General features: G+C 39.7%; 1 protein-coding gene across 3 annotated transcripts in view; it reads right to left on the bottom strand.

Annotated features, from left to right (window-relative positions):
• Nucleotides 1–21,517, bottom strand: part of mapkbp1 (mitogen-activated protein kinase binding protein 1) — a 141,726-nt gene that overhangs the window by 72,840 nt on the left and 47,369 nt on the right. For all 3 annotated transcript variants that reach the window (XM_062968150.1, XM_008104288.3, XM_062968149.1), the window contains exon 3: nt 14,553–14,644. In XM_062968150.1, the coding sequence (XP_062824220.1) occupies nt 14,553–14,644 (92 nt within the window). The remainder of the gene's footprint in view (nt 1–14,552; nt 14,645–21,517) is intronic.

Genomic DNA, 21,517 nt, shown 5'->3' on the forward strand with positions numbered 1-21,517 from the left:
TTATAAAGAAATATTACACTGAGGTGTCTGTTGTTTCCCTGCCTGTTGTATTTGGTTGCTACTCTAGGTTTTGTAATAATTATTCATGCATAACACGTGATTAGGACTCTATGGTTTCCCTTATGCTATAACCTATTCCTTATTTCAGAGCAACATAATTGAATGGTTAATCATATTATGATGCTTTTCCAATTCACACCATCCTGCAAAGCAGGTTGCAAAAAAGTACTTCAGGGGAAATAAATTATTTTTAATATAGCCATTGCATTGTTCTAATAACAGGGCCATAAAGCAGATGCTATTTCTAGAATTCTACAAATAGTATGAGAGATGTAACTGGCTTTTCGTCACTGGGTCATTTTGCAGAAATGCACTTCAAGCTTACTGAGAATCCCTACTGCAATTAAGAGGGTCTTTTCAAAATAAAATACAGAAGCTACAAAGTACGATAGTCTTTCTCTTGCTACATTTTTCCCTTGACATGCTACAAATTGGGCAAGTCCTTTCCTTATGCTTTTCAACTTTGAAAACACCAGTTCATCTCTGAGGCTTTTTGCACCTTCTGTGATCACCACTGAGCAAGCATCAATTTAATCATCAATTTCACAAGTGAGAGACTTCGTTGCAAACTATTTACACATACAGCCTTTTGTTGCCTGCAGTTACTCATTAATTCAGATACTAATTCCAGTAGCAACACTGACAGACAAACATCTAAATAACAAAGAAAGAATGATAAGAAAGCAGTTTATCTTTTATGTGATGGCCTTCTAGTCAAAAGGTACCCACCTTGGGCCTGATGTTGTTTAACAATTTCATACATAACTTTGATCATGGAATATAAGGAATGCTTATGAAATTTGCAGATGACATTAAATTGGAGGAAGGTAGTTAATATACCCCAGAGGACAAGAACAAAATTCAAAATTACCTTAACAAGTTGTAGAACTGGGTCAAAACTAGCAAAATAAATTTCAACACAGAGAAATGATCCATACTACATACTACAAAATTAAGTGCACAAGTACAAGATGGATGGAAACACTTGGTTTGAAAGCAGTACTACTGAAAAGCAGTACAAGTAGTACAAGTGAAAAGTAAAGCTAAACATGACTCAACAGTGTCATGTGGCAGGCGGAAAAAAACAACTAATGCAATCCTGGACTTCATCAAGAGGGGTATAGTGTTCAGATCAAAGAAAGCAATCCATACTGTTCTGCTTTGGTCAGACAACACCTAGAATACTGTGTACAGTTCTGGGCATCAAAGTTCAAGACGGATATCAACAAGCTGGATGGTGTCCACAGAAGCATGACCAAGATAGTCAGTGGTCTGGAAACCAAACCTTATGAGAAACATTCTAGAGAAATGGGTATGTTCAGCTTAGAAAAGAGAAGACTGAGATGTGATATGATAGTTATTATTAAACATCTGAAAAAAGCTCATAACAGAACATTCCAAGATAAGGATTTCCACCTCAACATTAGAAAGAATTTCTTGACTTTTAAGAGCTGTCCATCAGTAGAACAGACTGCCTGAGATGGTGGTGAACTCTACATTTTTGGGGGAAATCCAACCCCAAATAGGGAAACAAGTTGTCCAGGAACACTTGGCCACTCTAAACGAATTCAAGTCCCCAGGGCCAGACCAGCTACATCCAAGAGTACTGAAGGAACTAGCGGAAGTTATTTCAGAACCACTGGCAATTATCTTCGAGAGTTCTTGGAGAACGGGAGAAGTCCCAGCAGATTGGAGGAGGGCGAATGTGGTCCCTATCTTCAAGAAGGGAAAAAAGAACGACCCAAACAATTACCGTCCGGTCAGCCTCACATCAATACCAGGCAAAATTCTGGAAAAGATCATTAAGGAAGTGGTCTGCGAACACTTAGAAACAAATGCGGTCATTGCTAATAGTCAACACGGATTTACCAAAAACAAGTCATGCCAGACTAATCTGATCTCTTTTTTCGATAGAGTAACTAGTTGGGTCGATACAGGGAATGCTGTGGATGTAGCCTACCTGGATTTCAGTAAGGCCTTCGATGAGGTCCCCCACGACCTTCTGGCAAGGAAACTAGTAAAATGTGGGCTAGACAAAACTACGGTTAGGTGGATCTGTAATTGGCTAAGCAAACGAACCCAAAGGGTGATTCTCCCCAAAGCGTCGTCTTCATCTTGGAAAGAAGTGACAAGTGGAGTGCCACAAGCAGGGCTCCGTCCTGGGCCCGGTTCTGTTCAACATCTTTATTAACGACTTAGACGAAGGGTTAGAAGGCACGATCATCAAGTTTGCAGACGACACAAAACTGGGAGGGATAGCTAACACTCCAGAAGACAGGAGCAGAATTCAAAACGATCTTGACAGACTAGAGAGATGGGCCGAAACTAACAAAATGAAGTTCAACAGGGACAAATGCAAGATACTTCACTTCGGCAGAAAAAATGGAAATCAAAGATACAGAATGGGGGACGCCTGGCTTGACAGCAGTGTGTGCGAAAAAGACCTTGGAGTCCTTGTGGACAACAAGTTAAACATGAGCCAACAATGTGATGCGGCAGCTAAAAAAGCCAATGGGATTCTGGCCTGCATCAATAGGGGAATAGCGTCTAGATCCTGGGAAGTTATGCTCCCCCTCTATTCTGCCTTGGTCAGACCACACCTGGAATACTGTGTCCAATTTTGGGCACCACAGTTGAAGGGAGATGTTGACAAGCTGGAAAGCGTCCAGAGGAGGGCGACTGAAATGATTAAGGGTCTGGAGAACAAGCCCTATGAGGAGCGGCTTAAAGAGCTGGGCATGTTTAGCCTGCAGAAGAGAAGGCTGAGAGGAGACATGATAGCCATGTACAAATACGTGAAGGGAAGTCAAAGGGAGGAGGGAGCAAGCTTGTTTTCTGCTGCCCTGCAGACTAGGACACGGAACAATGGCTTCAAACTACAGGAAAGGAGATTCCACTTGAACATCAGGAAGAACTTCCTCACTGTGAGAGCTGTTCGACAGTGGAACTCTCTCCCCGGGGCCGTGGTGGAGGCTCCTTCTTTGGAGGCTTTTAAGCAGAGGCTGGATGGCCATCTGTCGGGGGTGCTTTGAATGCGATTTCCTGCTTCTTAGCAGGGGGTTGGACTGGATGGCCCATGTGGTCTCTTCCAACTCTACTATTCTATGATTCTATGATTCTATGATTCTTTAAAGAGAGGTTGAATGGGCCTCTTCCAAGAGTGCTGAATTCCTTGCATGGAAGAGGGATGCACTAGATGAGTCTTCTGGTCCCTTCCATCTCTTTGAATCCAAAATCCATGATGGTGTTTTCCAGAAGGAATGGGGCAATACTCTAGTGTAGATGTGGGTATCATGCTGCCTTACAGTTATAATTGGACCGGAGCTCTCAGCATTCCTCACCATGGGCTACACTGGCTAGAGATTGACATTCAGCATTTGAGGGCTCTCTTGAGTCCCACTACTGGTAAAATTGTAGACCACATGCTTGGTATGTAGAAGGACCCTAGATTCAGTCCCAGGCATTGCTAGTTAAGAGGCTCTCAGCCACAACAGACTACCATAATCAAAGAAGGCAATTTTTAAGAATTCTAGATCCCTGTCTCTTTGCTAAGCCATCTTTAAAAACTCACAAATATGATTCATCCCAGCATCAGATATTTAAAATGCAAGCTCCATTAAAGCACTGGAGCCTGGAGACAAGCTCTAAGTAACTGCTTCAAGTGAAAGGTAAGAAATCATATTTATTAAACTTCCTAGAATTATTAACTTAAGAGTTCCATTTATGGCAGTTTACTATATCAGTTTTGTTTATATGAGTTTTGTTTTTATATTAACACATGCCAAGCCAAAGAGTGTTATTTTAATAGAAACAGTTGCTCAAGACAATTTTCCCATGAAATTTTGCTCATCACTCACCCAATTACATTAGAGAAGGGAAAGGTAGTTTATTCTGTGCAGACTGCTTCCCCTTCCCCCATTACAAGCAAGTTTCCTTTCTACGTTCAGATGAATCACTGGCAGACAAATATCTGCTTCAGTTAAGCGTCAATAGCTCCATTTTATCTGAGCTTCATTGGTGGCTGCTATTCCTTTCTGTGGCTCTTCAATTTAGAACACTGGTAGTTTGTGCTGCTTTCCTTTGGCACCCGCTAAAACCCAGCCCAGCTGCAGGAAAAGTTATTCCAATCACTGCATCTGTGTTATGAATGAAAGGACTGTTATTTCCACCTTCTATGAAAGATGTACCCTGCCTATGGCTGTGTCTAGATATTCCCCACCCAATGCACCCATGAACCACAGGGAATGCATTCTAGACGAAACCAAATTTACCCTGATGTCTAAAACCACCTCTCTATACATTTAAAAGTTAACTCTAAAAACAGTAACAATAATATGTATATCTCTGGAGTTACAGTTAAAAATGTACCTGTTCCGACTTACATAAAAATTCAGACTAAGAACGTACAGAACCTATCTAGTTCATAACTTGGGGACTGCCTGTACCTTATAGAGGAAAAAAGTAAGCCCTTCAAATGACATGACATTCCAGAAAAACACAATTGATGCTAAAAATTGGCATGAAATGCAGAGCTGATTCATCATTAAAATATGCAATTTGTACTGACCAAACATTTTTAAAAAATGATTTTTTAAAAAGTAGTAATAGTGGTAGCTGGGGTAGTGATGGCAGCAGTAGTGATACTCTCTCATTAAAACATTAAAATGCATATACATTTGAATGGAGTATATATATTAAATTCACTCTGAGGTGCCCACTGTGTGACAGGCAAAATGTTCATCTGTTTTATTGGGGGAGGGGGCGGTCTTGCACAAAACAATAATTTTATGAAATATTAACAGCAACATGATGTCCTCATGAGGCTTTTCAGACTTATGGAACATGTATCTTTATCTAAGAACATGCTGTGCACATCTCACAGCTTGGCTGTGAGATCATTTTCCAACTTTCTGATCATTTGTGTTTTGTCCATTGTGTAATTAATTATCTATATACCAAGAAAACTGAAAACAGTGAAATTCTGGAGGGAGAGAAGCATGGAAATTTGAGGATGATGTGAGGTTAGCGAGACACCAATATCATAGACTTACTACATAGACACATGCAACTGAAAGAAATCAGATGAAGAAATGAAAAGTGCCCAAAAAGGAGGAGGTGGAGTAGAAGAAAAACAACTCTTCAATATTCAGTTTATAGTTAAGACTTACTCCGCAGTATAAGTATTCCTCATATAAAAACCCTATGAAAATTAATGGGGTCACCATAAGTTGACAGGCGACTTGAAGGCAGGCACATGCACGCACGCACGCACATACACACACACACACAAAGACTGCATTTGTATATGTGCTAAGAAGATTTCTGGCTAAAATTGCACTGAGTCCAATCCACTCCCCCACCACCCTTGTTTGGCTGTGATACAGATGGCTGTCATTTTCTGGCTGGCCTGGCTGATGACTGACCTACCAAGTACCTCCCAAGCTTAGCAAAAGCAGATCCTGGAAGCCCATGACTCAGGAGAAAAGAGCTGCCCAAGTTTGGGAGGCTTACACCAAGCAATACAAGCTAAATCATTTTTAGAAAGGAAAATTGGGCAAGAAAGGGGGAGCGGCAGAAAGATTGCATGGCAATTCATACTCTGCTCAGCAATTCTGCAGCTCCTGCTGTTAAAAGCATTTGGCTAATGGGAAAATCTTGTACGTTGGAAGTCCAGTAGCAATTTGCTCTAACACACAGTCCATGCCATGACACCACTCCTCTCCAGGGGAAGTCAACACAATGCTGACAGATGCAGTGGGGTAAAGGGGATGAGTGGCCTAGGAGTGCTGAGTAGTCCCTTGCCAGTGCCGAACTTCTGAAAGCTTTTATTCCAGAAGCAGTTATTCATGTTTTCAGAACTAGAATAAGTGAGACACAGTATAACCACAAAGAAGATTCTATGTTTCTTCTCACTGCATTTATTTGTCATTGTTGTGTGCCTTCAAGCCATTTCCAACTACAGTCAGATTATTTCAGATTATTCACTGATTTTATTCATATGTTCTCTCTAAGAATATCCAGGTCCTCCATGATGACTTTATGTTCAACATTCAGTAGAGACTGACCATAGCACTGCCTTGGAGGACCTAGAGATTTCAAGAAATATGTTTTATTTATTCATTTATTTATTTATAGTATTTATATTCCGCCCTTCTCACCCCGAAGGGGACTCAGGGCGGATCACATTATATACATATAGGACAAACATTCAATGCCCATATACACATAGAACCAAGACAGAGACAGACGCAGAGGCAATTTAACCTTCTCCTGAGGTGTCCCTCTGGGCAGCTAAACCAGGCAATTCCAACTGGATGGCCCCCCCATGAGGGTGCTCCTCCAGGGGCAAACCAAGAATGGGCAACTTGGAAGTCCCTGAACAGACTCAGAAGTGGAGTGGGCAGATCTAAAGACAACTTGGCAAGGTGGCACTAACTGGAGGAACCCTCCTCGTGTGACTGTGGAGCAGAACAAACAACTCCGCATATGTATGCTTGCCCACAATGTCCTGCCTCATGTACGGAGGAGGAGTTGTTTAAAGCTACGGACAAGGCAATTGCTGTTGCCCGCTTTTGGTCTAAAACTATTTAATTGCTTGTGATTTCCTTTTCCCCCCCATCATTTTAAAATGTATTTGTTATGCAATGCTTTTGACAAGAAATAAATAAATTCCAAATAATCCTATGAGTCAGAATTCAAAGACAGTTTTTTTGGTCTAGACTGGCACACAAAAGGATATTTCAACACCTTTGGGACTAACTCAGAAAAAGAAGTTTGCATCATAAGCTTTCACTGAATGAGTCTACTTCATTAGTGGGGTGGGCATTAGATTATGCTGAAAAAGAGAAAGATGTCTTAAGGATACCCAGTATATTTCAGGACTCATTGGCAACTCCAATGCCCTAACCATGTGGTTTCTTACAGTGATAAGCTACTGGGATCCACAACAGCAACCCCTTCTTCTAGGTCACCTGAGCAGGACAGCACTAATACACACAGATTACATCTACTTTGGCCGTACTTTGGCCGCACTAGAAGAGGGATATCATGCATATGTGTAAGTAATAAATGTTATATGTTAATACTTCTTTTTTGATCTGAAGAATATTTACCTCAACAATATTCCAGTGACATATGAGCAAACAAGCTGCAAAATCCCAAACTGCCATAATGACCATGACATTGACAGTGATCTCAGCACACACATATTGACAGATACAAATAATGTTTTGAATTGCAGTCTGAAAACACAAAATAAAACAAATACGTTCTGAACCCTGTCAACTCTGCTCAGCAAGCCCCACATCACTTCTCTCATGTTCCTTTACATCAAGTTTTTTTCCAGCAGCTTCAAGACTTCCAAATGTATCTTCTCCCCCTGGTATCCCTTATTTTTTCCTTGTTCTGTACAATTACGTCAGTTGCCCCCCTCCTTTCTCCATCTCTGTAGCCTCAAGGCCTCTGGCTCTCATCTTCTTCCTCCTCAGGCTGAACAAAACAGCAAAAACTGAACAGCAGTAGTTTTCCCAGAAACATCAAACATGCACTTGTTCTACTCATTCAATCAAACTATCTTCAGATTCTTTTAAATGTGGTCTAATTTAAATAATTTAAAAACCACCTCTCCACAGTATCGTGCTCATACAAACAACCACGTATTCCTATTCCCATCTCTAGAACAAGGAATATGGCTGTATTTCTTCAGTTAACTGATGTGAAATAACAACAGGTCCCCACCCCACCCCGAATGTGCCAGGGAGCAGTGGCGTATTTATGCCCAATGATGTCAATTGTTTCTAGACCACCAGCCAAAGGCTTGTGGATTAGAAACAAAACTTGAATCACCATTTTGAGTAGCACTATCTACATATTTTTTGTTGTACAAAACTGATGAAACATTGAAAATGGTAGTAAACAGCAGCTGTTTTCCTGGCACAATAAAATATGGTGAATTTGAGAGATTGGGTGAGCTAAATAGAAACCATGCTATCTTACTCTCTTGTAAAATCTTGAATGGCACAATGCAGAGGAGAACAACCCTACATAATGTTCAATAATATATCAGTAAAAACTTAAAGGAAGGAATAATGGCAGGAAATTGCTATCCCTTCTGTATAGCAGGAGAGCATCATTAAAATTATATGTAAAGCAGAATCCTGTCCTCCTATTTACAAGTTGCTGGGATGAAAATGAAGCCTATCTTATAAGCTAGAAGTTAGAGCTCATCTCTTCTGCAGAAAGAGATTGGTGGGTGATTATCAACTTAGGATAAAGGTATCCATACCTCAAAACCTCTGAGGATGCCTGCCATAGATGTGGGTGAAACATCAGGAGAGAATACTTCTGGAATATGGCCACACAGCCCGAAAGACATACAACAACCCTATCCAGTGGAAAGTTTTCTACAAGAGAAAGGTCTGTTGCCTAATGGCTACATTTTTAAAATTTCTCTCTCCCTCTCTCGCTTTCAGTATGCCTATATGAAATAAAATATAAACAAAATAGGGTGATTCATAATCAAAGCTTATGGCTTGGGATTCAAATAGACATACAAATCTCTCCCCTTGCTACACTTTTTTCTTTGTTCTGTACAGCAGTAATCTCAGTGGATTTCTGAGTTTTGTTTTACTTCTTGTTTCTAGGATACAAAATCTCAGCAGCGATGTCAACAAAACACACACAAACGTACATTCACACATATGAATGAGGCAGAATGGGGGAAATGGGAAAGGGCAGCTAGAGATAACTTGCTTGCTAAAATGAAACACTTAACAAAATAAATCAAACTAACTTAAGGTCTTACATTTCTACTAAAGTTGAACACTGACTCAGTGATGTGACACCTAAGGTAACATCTGCATGAATTGCTTATGCCGTTCACAGCCTGGTTTTGTCATATAGGAACAAGAAGCAAGGCAAGAAAGAGGGCATCCAAAAAGAGCTGTGAGTCCTGTTGCTTTGTTTTCCAATAAAGTCAATAGAAAATATGTGCTGCAGAGCACTTAGACTTAAGCCAACCAAAAAGTAATTCAAGAGCCATACGTAGCTCTTCTGTAGGTCAGATGCAGCTCTTGAGCAACACAAGTGCCTATGCATTTTGAGGTTCCTGGCAATCTCTATAAGGCCCTGATAGACAGAGACAATCTCTGCTGTTTTCAGTTATTTGGATGTGGGTACTGCTGAGGCTAAAAGAAGAAAGCCTCTGGCATACAGGAGAGACTGATTAAATAATTGAAGGTTCACAGACAGAGAGAGGAGGGAAAGCCCAAACAAATATGGAAGGTGATGAGGCACAAGAAGTTAAAAGTTATGGATGATATAGAAAGGAAGAAAGTGGTGCTAAAGAAATATGAAGAGCAAACAGAAGCAATTGTTGCCCCAATTCAGGGTGCCACTTTGCCCTGAAACCAATGGATTTTCCCTACTCTCCCCCTTCTCCACCATTCTCTTCTGATTCACCTTTGCTTTGCAGGTCTCACCTAGAAATGTGTTATATCTTCTCTCTTCAATGGCCTTTTCTTTTTCACAAGACACTGGTAGAGTGGTGACAGTAATTAATTTTTGATGGTAATTTTCACATTTCATTCATTTTTTTTGATGTTCTCACTGTGAATCTATAGTTTTTGGCTACTCTCTTTAGCCTAGCCTAGTCAAGCCTAAACCAAAATTCTGACTGATCCCCATTTCATTCTGTTATCAGAAAGAAGTAAGCACTTTCATAAAACACCCAGACAGACAAATACTTTTCTGTAAGAAAGACAAAAGGAAAGAACTACTCCTGAGAAATAACAAAGCTGCAAAATGTTCCTGATCCCTTGAAGGCAGGAGACTACAGAGTCAATCTGGAAGAAAAATGTGATGCTAACTGGGTGAAAGGAAAGTGGGTGAGTCAAAGTTTGGCTAAGTTGCTTTTTTGAACTACAGCTCCAAGAGAGAATGGCTCCAGTCACCATGAAGACAGAACCTGGTGATCACAGACCTGTAACTAACAGCAAAAAGACAACCTGTCCTCTTCTTTTTTCTCTGGTCCCACCCCAGATTTTCAACCTTTACTTGCATAACAAGGTAAATGTTCAGACACTGACATTTCACTTCAGATCTACATGATCTAGCAGCCCAAACATTCCCCTTTCCCTAGATATCTTTAAACTGCTCTCTTCCGTAGGGAGGAAGGGCTCACTGTGACCTCATACACCATAATGTTCATTTAAGACACTTATTATCTTCCATGCTTTGCAGAGGAAAAAGTACACCGTGTACACTATGACTAAAGATAGCTAAGATAGCTCCTTAAACTACAGGTTCAAGATTGAGTCAAAAGCAAAAAAGTCAGATTCTGCAGAGGTCCAAAGGGAGGAAAATGCTCATGGAAAACTGCAGCTTAGAAACTGCCCTCTCGACATTTCAGTTGTGGGAGATAAATTACTTGCAAATTTGGTTTAATAGGATAGGGGGTTTATTCTGGAATAAGTAACTGAAGCTGCAGCCAAAATGACATCCAAATCTAACAGCCTATTCATACCATTAAAGAAAAGGTTAAATAAAGTTAATCCAAAAGGAAATTGCCTGATTTTGCTGACATCTCACACAAGATATGAATATTTGCAATTTTTGCTAGAGGCAGTTTATGTTACATGCTGCTTCCAAACTATTACACAACAACAATGAATGCCTTTTACATAATTTTGGATGGACTTGCGAGAGAGTTGAATGTAAGGGCTGCCCAACATAATATCAGAATAGGAAAAGATCAGAATCAAAGCAGATGTAAGGGCTACATAGAAGACACCCATGCAGTATCCTGTGCACACTGCACTTCTCAAGCCAATGAAATGTGTATCACTTCAGGAAGAATGAGTAGGCAGAACATTCTGCACCCCTTTGCCAAGGGTTTTTATAGGTTCGTGTGTGCCTTTTCTAAAAGGGAGGCCTCAAAATGAACACTCAAAGAAGCCAGTGAAGTAGTGGTGCCAAGATTTTCTTTCTTTCTTTCTTTTGGATATTGCCAAGAAGGTATAAACCCCCTGAAAACAAGAGAATAAAACAAACTGACCTCGCAACCCAATTAGATCTACATACCGTTTCCCTCATGCGCTTGGGGTCTATAAAAGCAGAAGGGTATAAACTGAAAACAAAGCATTATCTTGACAGTGGCAAATGGTATCAACATCACAAAAGAACCAAATATAGCATTCCAGAAATACTTTAAGCAAGAACACAAACCCGGGCTTCTCAATATATCCCCAAACCTACATAATATTTAATTTCCTCACTAACACGAGAAGCCTAGCAAAATGTTTAGCCTCTTAACTTAGAAGAGCGCAGCAGTCTACAAAAGCTTATGCCAAGTAAAATCTGTTGGTCTTTAAGGTGTTGCAAGCATCTTCATTAGTTTGGCTGCAGCACACTAATATTGAATCCCTCTGGAAATTTTTGTGTGATTTGGCTCAGGCTTGGCATACATTGTAATCATTATGGAAAATGTTTGTTTGCTTTAATCTGAGAAGCAGAAAACACTACTGAGGGGTTTAAGGGAGAGAAATCACTCTTATGTTGCTGATAATATCAAGGAATGTGTGCCAAAGATTTTTTCTAGGCTTTGTTTTAATGTTCAGCCTCATCTTTTAAAACAAAAGACTCACAGGAATGACACCATCACTTTATTCTCAAATAAGAATAAATGATTTCTATCATTCTACTACAAAACAAAACATTGTGCAATAGGATGAACTCACATACTTTTCAACAAGAGAAATATTGTTGATTTAAAATGTACAGAAGTAGAGTAAATGCACTATCCCCTCCCAACATGATACACAACATTTTAATCATTTTTTTAAAAAACCCTCCAAATCTAAATGGTAACAAAGAATATCAAAGCCCTTGTTTTGAGTTAACACAGGAACATTTAACATAAAAATCCAAGCAATAAATAAAGAAAAGCAACACGACCCTGGTGAGGAAGACTAAATTATTATACATTCAAGGCAGGGAACTTTCCAACATATTGCTATGAATAAAATCCATCTAAATAAAAACCTACCCAACAGCAAGTACAACGTATGCCAGAATCATCACCTCCTCAAAAACACAAGAAGGAGAAACCCAACATTGCTTCAAGGCAAACCATATGTGGCTCCCATGAATCTTGTAACTGAGGAGGGAGGATATGATGTGCTATCTCTGTAGTGTTAATTGACTCTATCTCATTTTGGTTTTGCTGCTGGGTTCACTTTCATTTTTACATGTTTAGACAGACAGCCACATTGTTTGGATCAAATGTGAGTATGTCCCTCACGAATAGCTATTAAAATTCATTTAGTTTCTCTTCAGACTCCAGGAGAGCCTTCAACATTTTTATGGAAGGTGTCACCCCAGGTGACACATCCAAGTTTGCCCTAAGCATAATTCATTTAAAATTAATTTGGCAGCTCTTGCTTAAGAAATAAAGATCTGAAATGACAACGTGGTGGACAGAATGTTCAGTTTGTACAAGGAAACCTGAGGTGATTGTTATTTTTAAATACTTGCAATAGAAGAGGCAAGCCAGACAAATTTTGCAAAGGAGACCTTGTTTTAAAGGCAAAGTGTCAAGCCTTTTACTTCTCTTCTCATATTCCACAGTCTCCTCTCAAGATTTCTTTTGTGGGGGCTCTCACTCTGTGGACAAACTGAACAATAGCTCATTGAAAATTATTATTATTATTATTATTATTATTATTATTATTATTATTTTATACACAACAAGATTAGTTCATTATGCTGGCTTTTGTATTGGGTCATACATTGGATACTTCCCAAGTGTCTAGGACTATGTGATGTATCAGCAAATAATGTCTGCATAGGGTGGCCTTTTGCAGCTTATGGATGGTAATTTTGTCAGTGCCGATTGTTTTCAGGTGCTGGCCAAGGTCTTTAGGTACTGCACCCAGTGTGCCGAACACCACTGGGACCACTACCATTATTATTATTATTATTATTATTATTATTATTATTATTATTATTATTTATCTTTCCTGAAGGAGACTCAAAATTATACAGATAAAATACTGCTAAGGACTACAAATAAGTTTTTAAAACACACTGTGGCAAAAAGTTTTCGTGGGATCAGCTTTACAATTGGTCACATGCCAAGCCTAGTTATTACAAAAATGACTGATGAGCAGCTCTCATTACAGAGCCATTGTTGCAATGCTACCGTGTTTCCCCGAAAATAAGACAGTGTCTTATATTAATTTTTGCTCCCAAAGATGTGCTAGGTCTTATTTTCAGGGGATGTCTTATTTTTCCATGAAAAAGAATTCACTTTTATTGTTGAACAAAAAAAATGAACATTTATTATATCCTGTATAGTAGATATCATCACAAACCAGCATAACCAGACAAACTGTGAATTCTATCAATAATTTCTTGTTACTACTATTTTCATGTACAGCAATCTATTGTACATACATTTACCAATCCTGCAAGCTCTGGTGTTCTGTTTGGTGGGCATGCTTCCAAACAAAAACTTTCCTAGGTCTTACTTTCAGGGGAGGCCTTCTATTTAGCAATTCAGCAAAATCTCTACTAGGTCTTATTTTCTGGGGATGTCTTATTTTCGGGAAAACAGGGTAGTAGCTTTCTAAGCCTAGCTTGAATTGCTTTTCTTCCCACAACAAAATTAATTTTGGCCACCCACTCATACTGGAAAAACTAAATACTGAAACTGGAAAAATATTCAGCATATTCTAGAATCATTATTAAGCAGTCCAGAATGCTTTCTTCCACTGGCTGACTCCCTATTCTGTTAATTACACTACACAAATAAATGAAAGCTACTTTTCATGAGATTTTTAATGTAGCCAACTGACAACAGCCTTTTCTAAAGGTTTAACTACATCTATCAACTTGGACATATGATGGTGATGAAGATGATAAACTTTATTTACTTCTATCTCGCCTTTCTTCCCATAGGGACTCCATTGCTCCTGAGAGTAAGCCACACCAGGTTGTCTACCAATATTTAGGTCACAGAATAATACTGTCTAAATAGGTAGCTTTTGAAGAGGAAAGAAGAATATTAACCCCAGAATCAAAAAAGGAATTAAATGGTTCAGGCTGTCTTCCTCTGCAGGCAAGAGAAATCACCATTTATGAAGGTCCACAGCAACCAGCTGCCTGACATTACTGGGTTAGCCTCTCCTGGTTCAAAATGAGCTCAAAATCAATCTCATTTTCCTTGAGTTATGAGTCCTAGTTCAACATGCTACAGAGTGTATTAAACACACAGACTAACCCAAGAGGAAGAACCACATAATATAATGTCAATATCTGTAATGGTATTCCCGTTAGCTCTGATTTAAACCAATACTGCTAACTTTCACCGTAATTGGAGAGTGTTCAAGAGACTATTATAAAATGCATTATTTCACTACATGACAAATCTAGCACAAGTTGTACCTTTAAGTTGACAACTTGCCATCATTCAAATGCAACCTTCAATGACTCACCCAGCTGGATAGGCAACGAGTCCACTCTTCGGGTCACAAGCTAATCCTCTGCCTCCAGAGACAGTGATTCCCAAGACTTTTTCCAAGGTGACCTAGCAAAATGGGGGAGAAAGGAAAATGTAGTTAAAAGACAAGTCAGGGTTCCTCCAGATTGTAATTTCCAGCATTCCTCATGATTGCTAATGTCAGCTTAGATTACTGAGTTACAATCCAGAAACAGCGATACTTATACCCACTTTAACAAACATCTCACTTTAACATCATTTATTCACATAAAGGACAATATATTTTAAGAAACACTAAATGATACGCAGAAACTGAGAAAAATAGAGGTGCAGGGAAGGCTCACTCCCACATCCTCATCCATAGTATTGCTTCCACTGATAGACACAGCCAAAGGCCTCTCCAGCAGACATCAGTCCTTGAGCAGGCATAGAAAGGGTGAGATATTCATTTAAGCATCCAAGTCCCAAACCACTTAGGGCTTCTAAGTCATCACCTGCAGCTTGAATTGAGACCAGCTAATGTAATCCCCTTATGACTGGTGTTCTGAAGTTTCTTTGCAAATATTCTAACATGCAGTCTAGTGGCCACATTTTGTACTAGCTGAAGTCATCTTCAAGGGCTGCCCCACACAAAGTGCATTGCAGTAGCTGATCACAAAGTGACTAAAGGTTTTTTCACAGTACACGAGTCACTATGATTTCACTTTACTGCCATGGGGGAATCTTGAGGAATCCTGGGTTTTGCAGTTTTGAAAGGTGTCAAAACTCTCTGGCTTAGAATTCTAAGTACCTCCTCTAAACCAGGATTTGATAGGATGAACCATGTCACTCAGTGTTGAATTAGGGTGTTATAATTGTATAATGTGAAAGAGCCCCTGCTTATCTTTACCTTAAAAAGCCCATAACTAACAGGACATTAAAGCTGATCCCAGGTATTGGTGCACAAACCCTCCAGTGTCAGAAAAGTATCAGTGAGTACAGTACAATCTCCATATTCTCAAGGAATATGTCATGTGGCCAGACAAAACAGTTGTAATAGAAAACCCTATTGAAATGAAAAACCTATGGCCCAAGAAAACCATAGAGTTATGTTGGAGCACATAAAAATGCCAAAGAAGGGCATATTTTGTTGAATGTTGATAAATTAATCATAGATAGTGGAGTTGTTTAAGAAACATATCTTTCACGGGGAATGTAACACTATCTAGGGCAGGTCACTTTTCCAATTCCCAGCCCAGAGAGCCAACAATTAACGAAGCCTCCACTCTGCTGATTCAGATTAATTTATTCAGATTTAGTTTATTAGCCCTAACAATATCAAGACTCCAGCAGACACCAGTGACAAGGAGTTGCCAGTGCTCTCTATCCCTCACTTCTACTGAATGGCTTGAATGTTACACATGTATCGTTTCTCTCTCACTTCACTAAGGCATGATTTTATTGGGCTGAATGTTGACTCTCTTGTTTTTAGTTACAGTAATCAGTCATATCTTTGTGAAGTCTCCAAAAGTCTACAATGATGGGTGGTACATTTATTCATCTTCTTTATTCCAATTAACCACCCTGTACGAATTCCAATTTCCCAAAAGAAGAAAGTCTCTCTCACATCCCCCCTTACTAATCACCCGGAGGCTACACCTAAGCAAGACTGTGGGATCGATCAGATATAATACTTACTATTACTATTGCAACAGGGTTTCTCTTTTGCACAATAATTTCTTAACACCTTCATTCACAGGTTAATACTTGGCTAGCTTGTTTTATATTCAAAGCAGTGGCTGACAGGGTTCACTTATCACACCATTAAATCCTTTCTCGGTGCATGTGTGAGATAGATGCCTCAAGGCAAGGAGAAACAAAAAATGCTTCAAAATGAACACCTCTGTGGAAGCATGGCCTTAAGAAAACCAATCCACAGACATTTTTCTTCAGAAAGAATGTATAAGACATTTCAAATTTAATAAACATTTGTTCAGCCACATACTCCCATGCTTACTACCTTTCTTGTTTTCTGACTTATGGAGACCCAAAGGTGACCCGATCATGAGAGATTCTTGGCAAGACGTATTCAGAAGAGGGTGCCATTGACTTCTCTGGCTATGATTTGCCTAATTTCGCTCCATGGATTTCTATGGCTGGGTGGGAGTTCAAACTTTTATCTCACAGAGTTTGAGATCAACACTCAAACCACTACAACATGCTGGCTCTTATTTGCCTGTAGAGCCAATATGTTGTAGTGATTTGAGTGATGCTAACTGGGAACCAGAAAGGAAATATAATATGCTGTACTACCCAAAAGGGCCCTCAGGAGTCTATGCTTTTAGGTGATCAACCCACAGCTAGTGGACTGGAGTTAATTTGTCTTTCCAGTCTTCGCTCATAGTCTTTTTGTTCAAGGAGAACTATTTTAAAGTCATACACGGGATGACTATAACAGTGGTTCTCAACCTGTGGGTGTTCAGATATTTTGGGCTTCAACTACCAGGAATCTTAATACCTGGTAAACTGGCTAGGATTTCTGGAAGTTGTAGGCCAAAACACCTGGGGACCCACAGGTTGAGAACCACTGTTCTGCAAGATCCCTTTGCATACTAATCTTCCAGACTCATACAGCCATCTTTTTGGATTCTACTCTTTCAATCAGTTTACCCCCCCCCCCCCAAAAAAAAAAGCAATGGCAAAACAGTCTGTGCCATAGTTTTAGATGAAGGGGTTGCCATTCACTTTATTCATTTTGAATCGGTGGGAAGCTTTGATTTGTATTTTAAAATCTCTGAGCTCAACATAATAGCATCTTGATCTTTCAGTCTGTTAAACATCTCTTAGAAAACAGCATTAAAATGGTGATTAATTCCATCAAATCAGTCTATGCAATTAACTACACGGAGGCATGTTTTGTAAAAGTTTTAAAGGTAACCAATAAAACAAAGATGATCTGAACCAAGCTGTCAGCAGAAGAGGGAACCAGTTGCCACTTTCCAAACTCTGTGGGTACATTTTCAGTAGTTAAGAGATAGTTTTCGCGAAGTATCCTCTCACTGCAACATATAAATTATTGAATTATTTCAAGAGATCATTGTCTACTTCTAGAGACAGACAACACTGAGAAGGCTTTTCAATAATCTCCTAAAAACATTCCTAACAAACCTTAATGTACAGCACGATGCGTAGCAGCAATAAATATACCTTTTGGGTCAAAGGATGCAATGAAATAAGTAATCTTTTTTTAAAAAAAATCATAATAAGTAAAGATTGTAACTGATACAATAATGCAAACATTTATGAAGTGCATCATCCTAATGAATCAACACATACATTGCATATTGAAAGGACATAGTGATTGGTCGCTGGAAAGAAATATGGCTATTATATTTTTAGTATTTTATTTTAATGAGGGCCAAGAGACGCTGAGACCCAAAAATAATGAGCTTTCCTGTAGATACTTGTATTATTTGACTCTAAGTCATGTCTTGTTCAGTTTAATCTGAAGGTTTGAATAATGATATATAGCTTCACAAAACCTGCAAACCTTGCTTGTCCAGAAAGCATGCCAAGACAAAAAAATGAGCATGCCCTCCCATTCTCAATCCTGCCACTTTCTACTCTTTAAGGAGCAATTTTAAGGAGAAGGGCAACCAAAATTATCATAGGTTTGGAAGTCAGGCCCTATGAGGAATGGTTTAGGGAGCTTGGTAGGTTTAGCTTGGAGACAAGGATGAGAGGGGGACATGACAGCTATGGTTAATTTTTTGAAAGGATGTCACATTGAAGAAGGGGAAAGTTTGTTTTATGCTGCTCTGAAGATTAGGGCACAGCGCAATGGGTTCAAATTGCAGGAAAAATAAAGATTTCACCTAAGGTTTAGAAAGAAAATCAAGACTAATAACTGGGGTGGCTTACAGGGAGCGTACCACCCGCCTGATAAGCCAGCTCCACTGGCTGCCGATATGCTACCGAGCCCAATTTAAAGTGCTGGTTTTGACCTACAAAGCCCTAAACAGTTCTGGTCCAACTTACCTGTCTGAACGCATCTCCTCCTATCAGCCCACGAGAACCTTAAGATCATCCGGGGAGGCCCTGCTCTCGATCCCACCTACCTCACAAGTGCGGCTGGTGGGGACGAGAGGCAGGGCCTTCTCGGTGGTGGCTCCTCGGCTGTGGAGCTCCCTCCCCAGTGACATCCAGCAGGATCCATCCCTTCTGGGGTTTAGAAAGAAGTTGAAGACCTGGCTATGTGCACAAGCGTTTAATGAATGAACTCAGCGTTGACATGGATTGGATTAAGGCTCTTGCACAAGGTCTGATGGATGACTGGCATATATATTCGGCGTTGCACTGTGTTAAATCTTTTATATATTGTATTTTACTATGTTATTTAACTATTTTAATTGTTTTATTATTTTATTGTATTATGATATACTGGTAGTGATCCTGCCAGTTGTGTAAGCCGCCCTGAGTCCCCTCGGGGAGAAGGGCGGGGTAGAAATATCGGAAATAAATAAATAATAAATAATGACAAGAACTGTTTGGCAGTTGAATATGCTGCCTCTGAGTCTGGCAGAGTCTACTTCTTTGGTGGTTTTTAAGCAGAAGCTGGAGGGCCACTTATTTGTGCTTCGATTGTGTGGCCCTGTATGGCTTAATGGGGTGGACTGGATGGCCCTTGAGCCCTCTTCCAACTCTATGATTCTATACCCACTCCAGTCTTAAGACTGCGGGAATAAGCATTCACACATTCTCATCCCTATGTGCTTTGGTCAATTAAAGTTTGTATGTTTCTGAAAAGTTATATCTCATCCCTGCTACTTCCCAGAGTTCTCATCCAGTCCAGTCTTTGTTGAAGTACAAACACCATGCAAAATCCTTACAAAATGATTAGCTTGGCCCAGTGATTATGGCTGGACAGCTTGCAGTGTCTCTTGATTTTCTGCAGGTGGATGAAAGATGAGCAGGGAACAAGCTCAGACATTCTGGGATCAACAGAGACCAGACGTGCTGAAGAAATGGTACAAGCAATCCCCAAAATACGCCTTACATACACGCACTGTTAGCGTGAGGGTATCTGGCCTTTTCAACCAAGCCGCTAAGCATGAACTGATAGGAATGGGAGCAGTGTCCTTGTTCACCCCTTCCTCCACAGCAACTAGGAACAGCTACATTTAGGAGGGCAGCTAGTAAAACCACAGGATGTTGAAATGCACATCCAAAACTGCTGTACAACAACAAAAAAAGGCTGAAGGTGATTATATTTAACACTGCTGGGCTGTATTTGGCATGTTCAGTTTGGAAGACTAATTACAGTGTGCTCTTCTATGTAGGAGGGCTGTCAGCATTTCCACCGTAAAGCCTTCATTTTGGGATTTTATAACACAGCTGTAATATATTCACTTTCGGCTAAAGCTAGAAGCTAGAAAACCTGGCTTTTAGGCAGATTAGTTTTACACCCTGAGACAGAGAGAATGAGAGGTAGAACAAGAGTGTGTTTTACGACACTTGCTGTTTTCAACTTTAATTGCAAAAAATTGAGAAGGAAATGCTATAGCATAAACAGGCACACATTTTTTCATCTCTGGTATTTTCTCTACTGAAACAGATTCTTTTTGCAAAGCCTCAAGACACATTCATTATTCTGTAATGGATCTTTCTCTTCTCCGCCTCCAGGCTCATTCCTTCTCTTGAGAGTCAAGTGCTCAACAAACAAATTCAAATAAGAGTACTAATAATTAAAATAGGAATGAGGCAGGCATAGCAAGGCTGTTTAAGGCAAGTGTCAAATGTTTAAGGCAGCAGAGGGAAGAATTAAGGTAGTAGAATCTAATTTGAAAGACAACTTTGTTGTTTGAAGCCATAGGCCACCTCATATGTGCAATACATCTGCTTTAATTCTTCTGCTTCTGAAGGCATACTTGTTCTTGGTACTCACTTTTGAGGAGTACCAAAAACAAGCTTACAGAGCTTTTGACACAATAACCCACTCCTGGGGCACCCCACATGAGGCTGTTGAGGAACTGCTATATCTGTAAAGTATGAATCGGCTGCTGTTTTTCTCTCTTTTTTTTTTTTTTTTTTTACATAATCGAGTTAGGCGGGGAGAAAGGCTTGTTTTAATTGATCCAGTATGACCTTTGCAGGAAACTGTGGAAAGTAGTAAACACTACTGAAATAAAAATCTTCTACTGGAAATTACGACAGAGTCACGTTGAAGTACATAGAAAATTCCTAAAGAGTTAATCTACCAAGGAATTTTCTACGTCCTCCAATACAACTGTATAGTAACCTTCTGGTGGAACCATACCCAGAGTCGGTCCAACAATGAAGCGAATTAAGCGGCCGCTTGGGGCATACAGGGGCACAGTCGAGACTGCTTTTTCTGTTGATTTGTTGTAAAACATGATGTTTTGGTGCTTAATTTGTAAAATCATAATGTAACTTGATGTTTAATAGGCTTTTCCTTAATCCCTCCTTATTATCCAACATTTTCACTTATACAATGCTTTTATTTTTCAGTGATTGGTTTGGGGGGGAGCCAAAATTCTTTTCGCTTACACTTGAAAAATACCTAGGGCCAGCTCTGACCATACCATAGAAACACCTAGAGGATGCTGCAAATTTCTAGAGAAGTACCATAATTATTTGTTAGATGCGGTTAGTTGAAACTGCAAATTCCAGTTCTGTGGATATAGGGGTCGTATTGTTATGCTGTTCTTGTTAAGACAAAATTCGGAAATTCTTTCTGATCTACTGCAGATCACCTAGGCATTTACCAGTAGAATCCTGCCCTACCCTATGTCCACCTTTTTTAAATAACTGAATGTCATAAGGAGGAGAGGAGCAAGCTTGATTTCTGCTGCCCTGGAGACTAGGACTCAAAGCAATGGGTTCAAATTATAGGAAAAGAGATTCCACCTGAACATTAGGAAGAACTTTCCGACTGTAAGGCTATTCAACAGTGGAACTCTC

This window comes from Anolis carolinensis, chromosome 1 (genome assembly GCF_035594765.1).
Source record: "Anolis carolinensis isolate JA03-04 chromosome 1, rAnoCar3.1.pri, whole genome shotgun sequence".
In the NCBI taxonomy this organism is placed as follows: domain Eukaryota; kingdom Metazoa; phylum Chordata; class Lepidosauria; order Squamata; family Dactyloidae; genus Anolis; species Anolis carolinensis.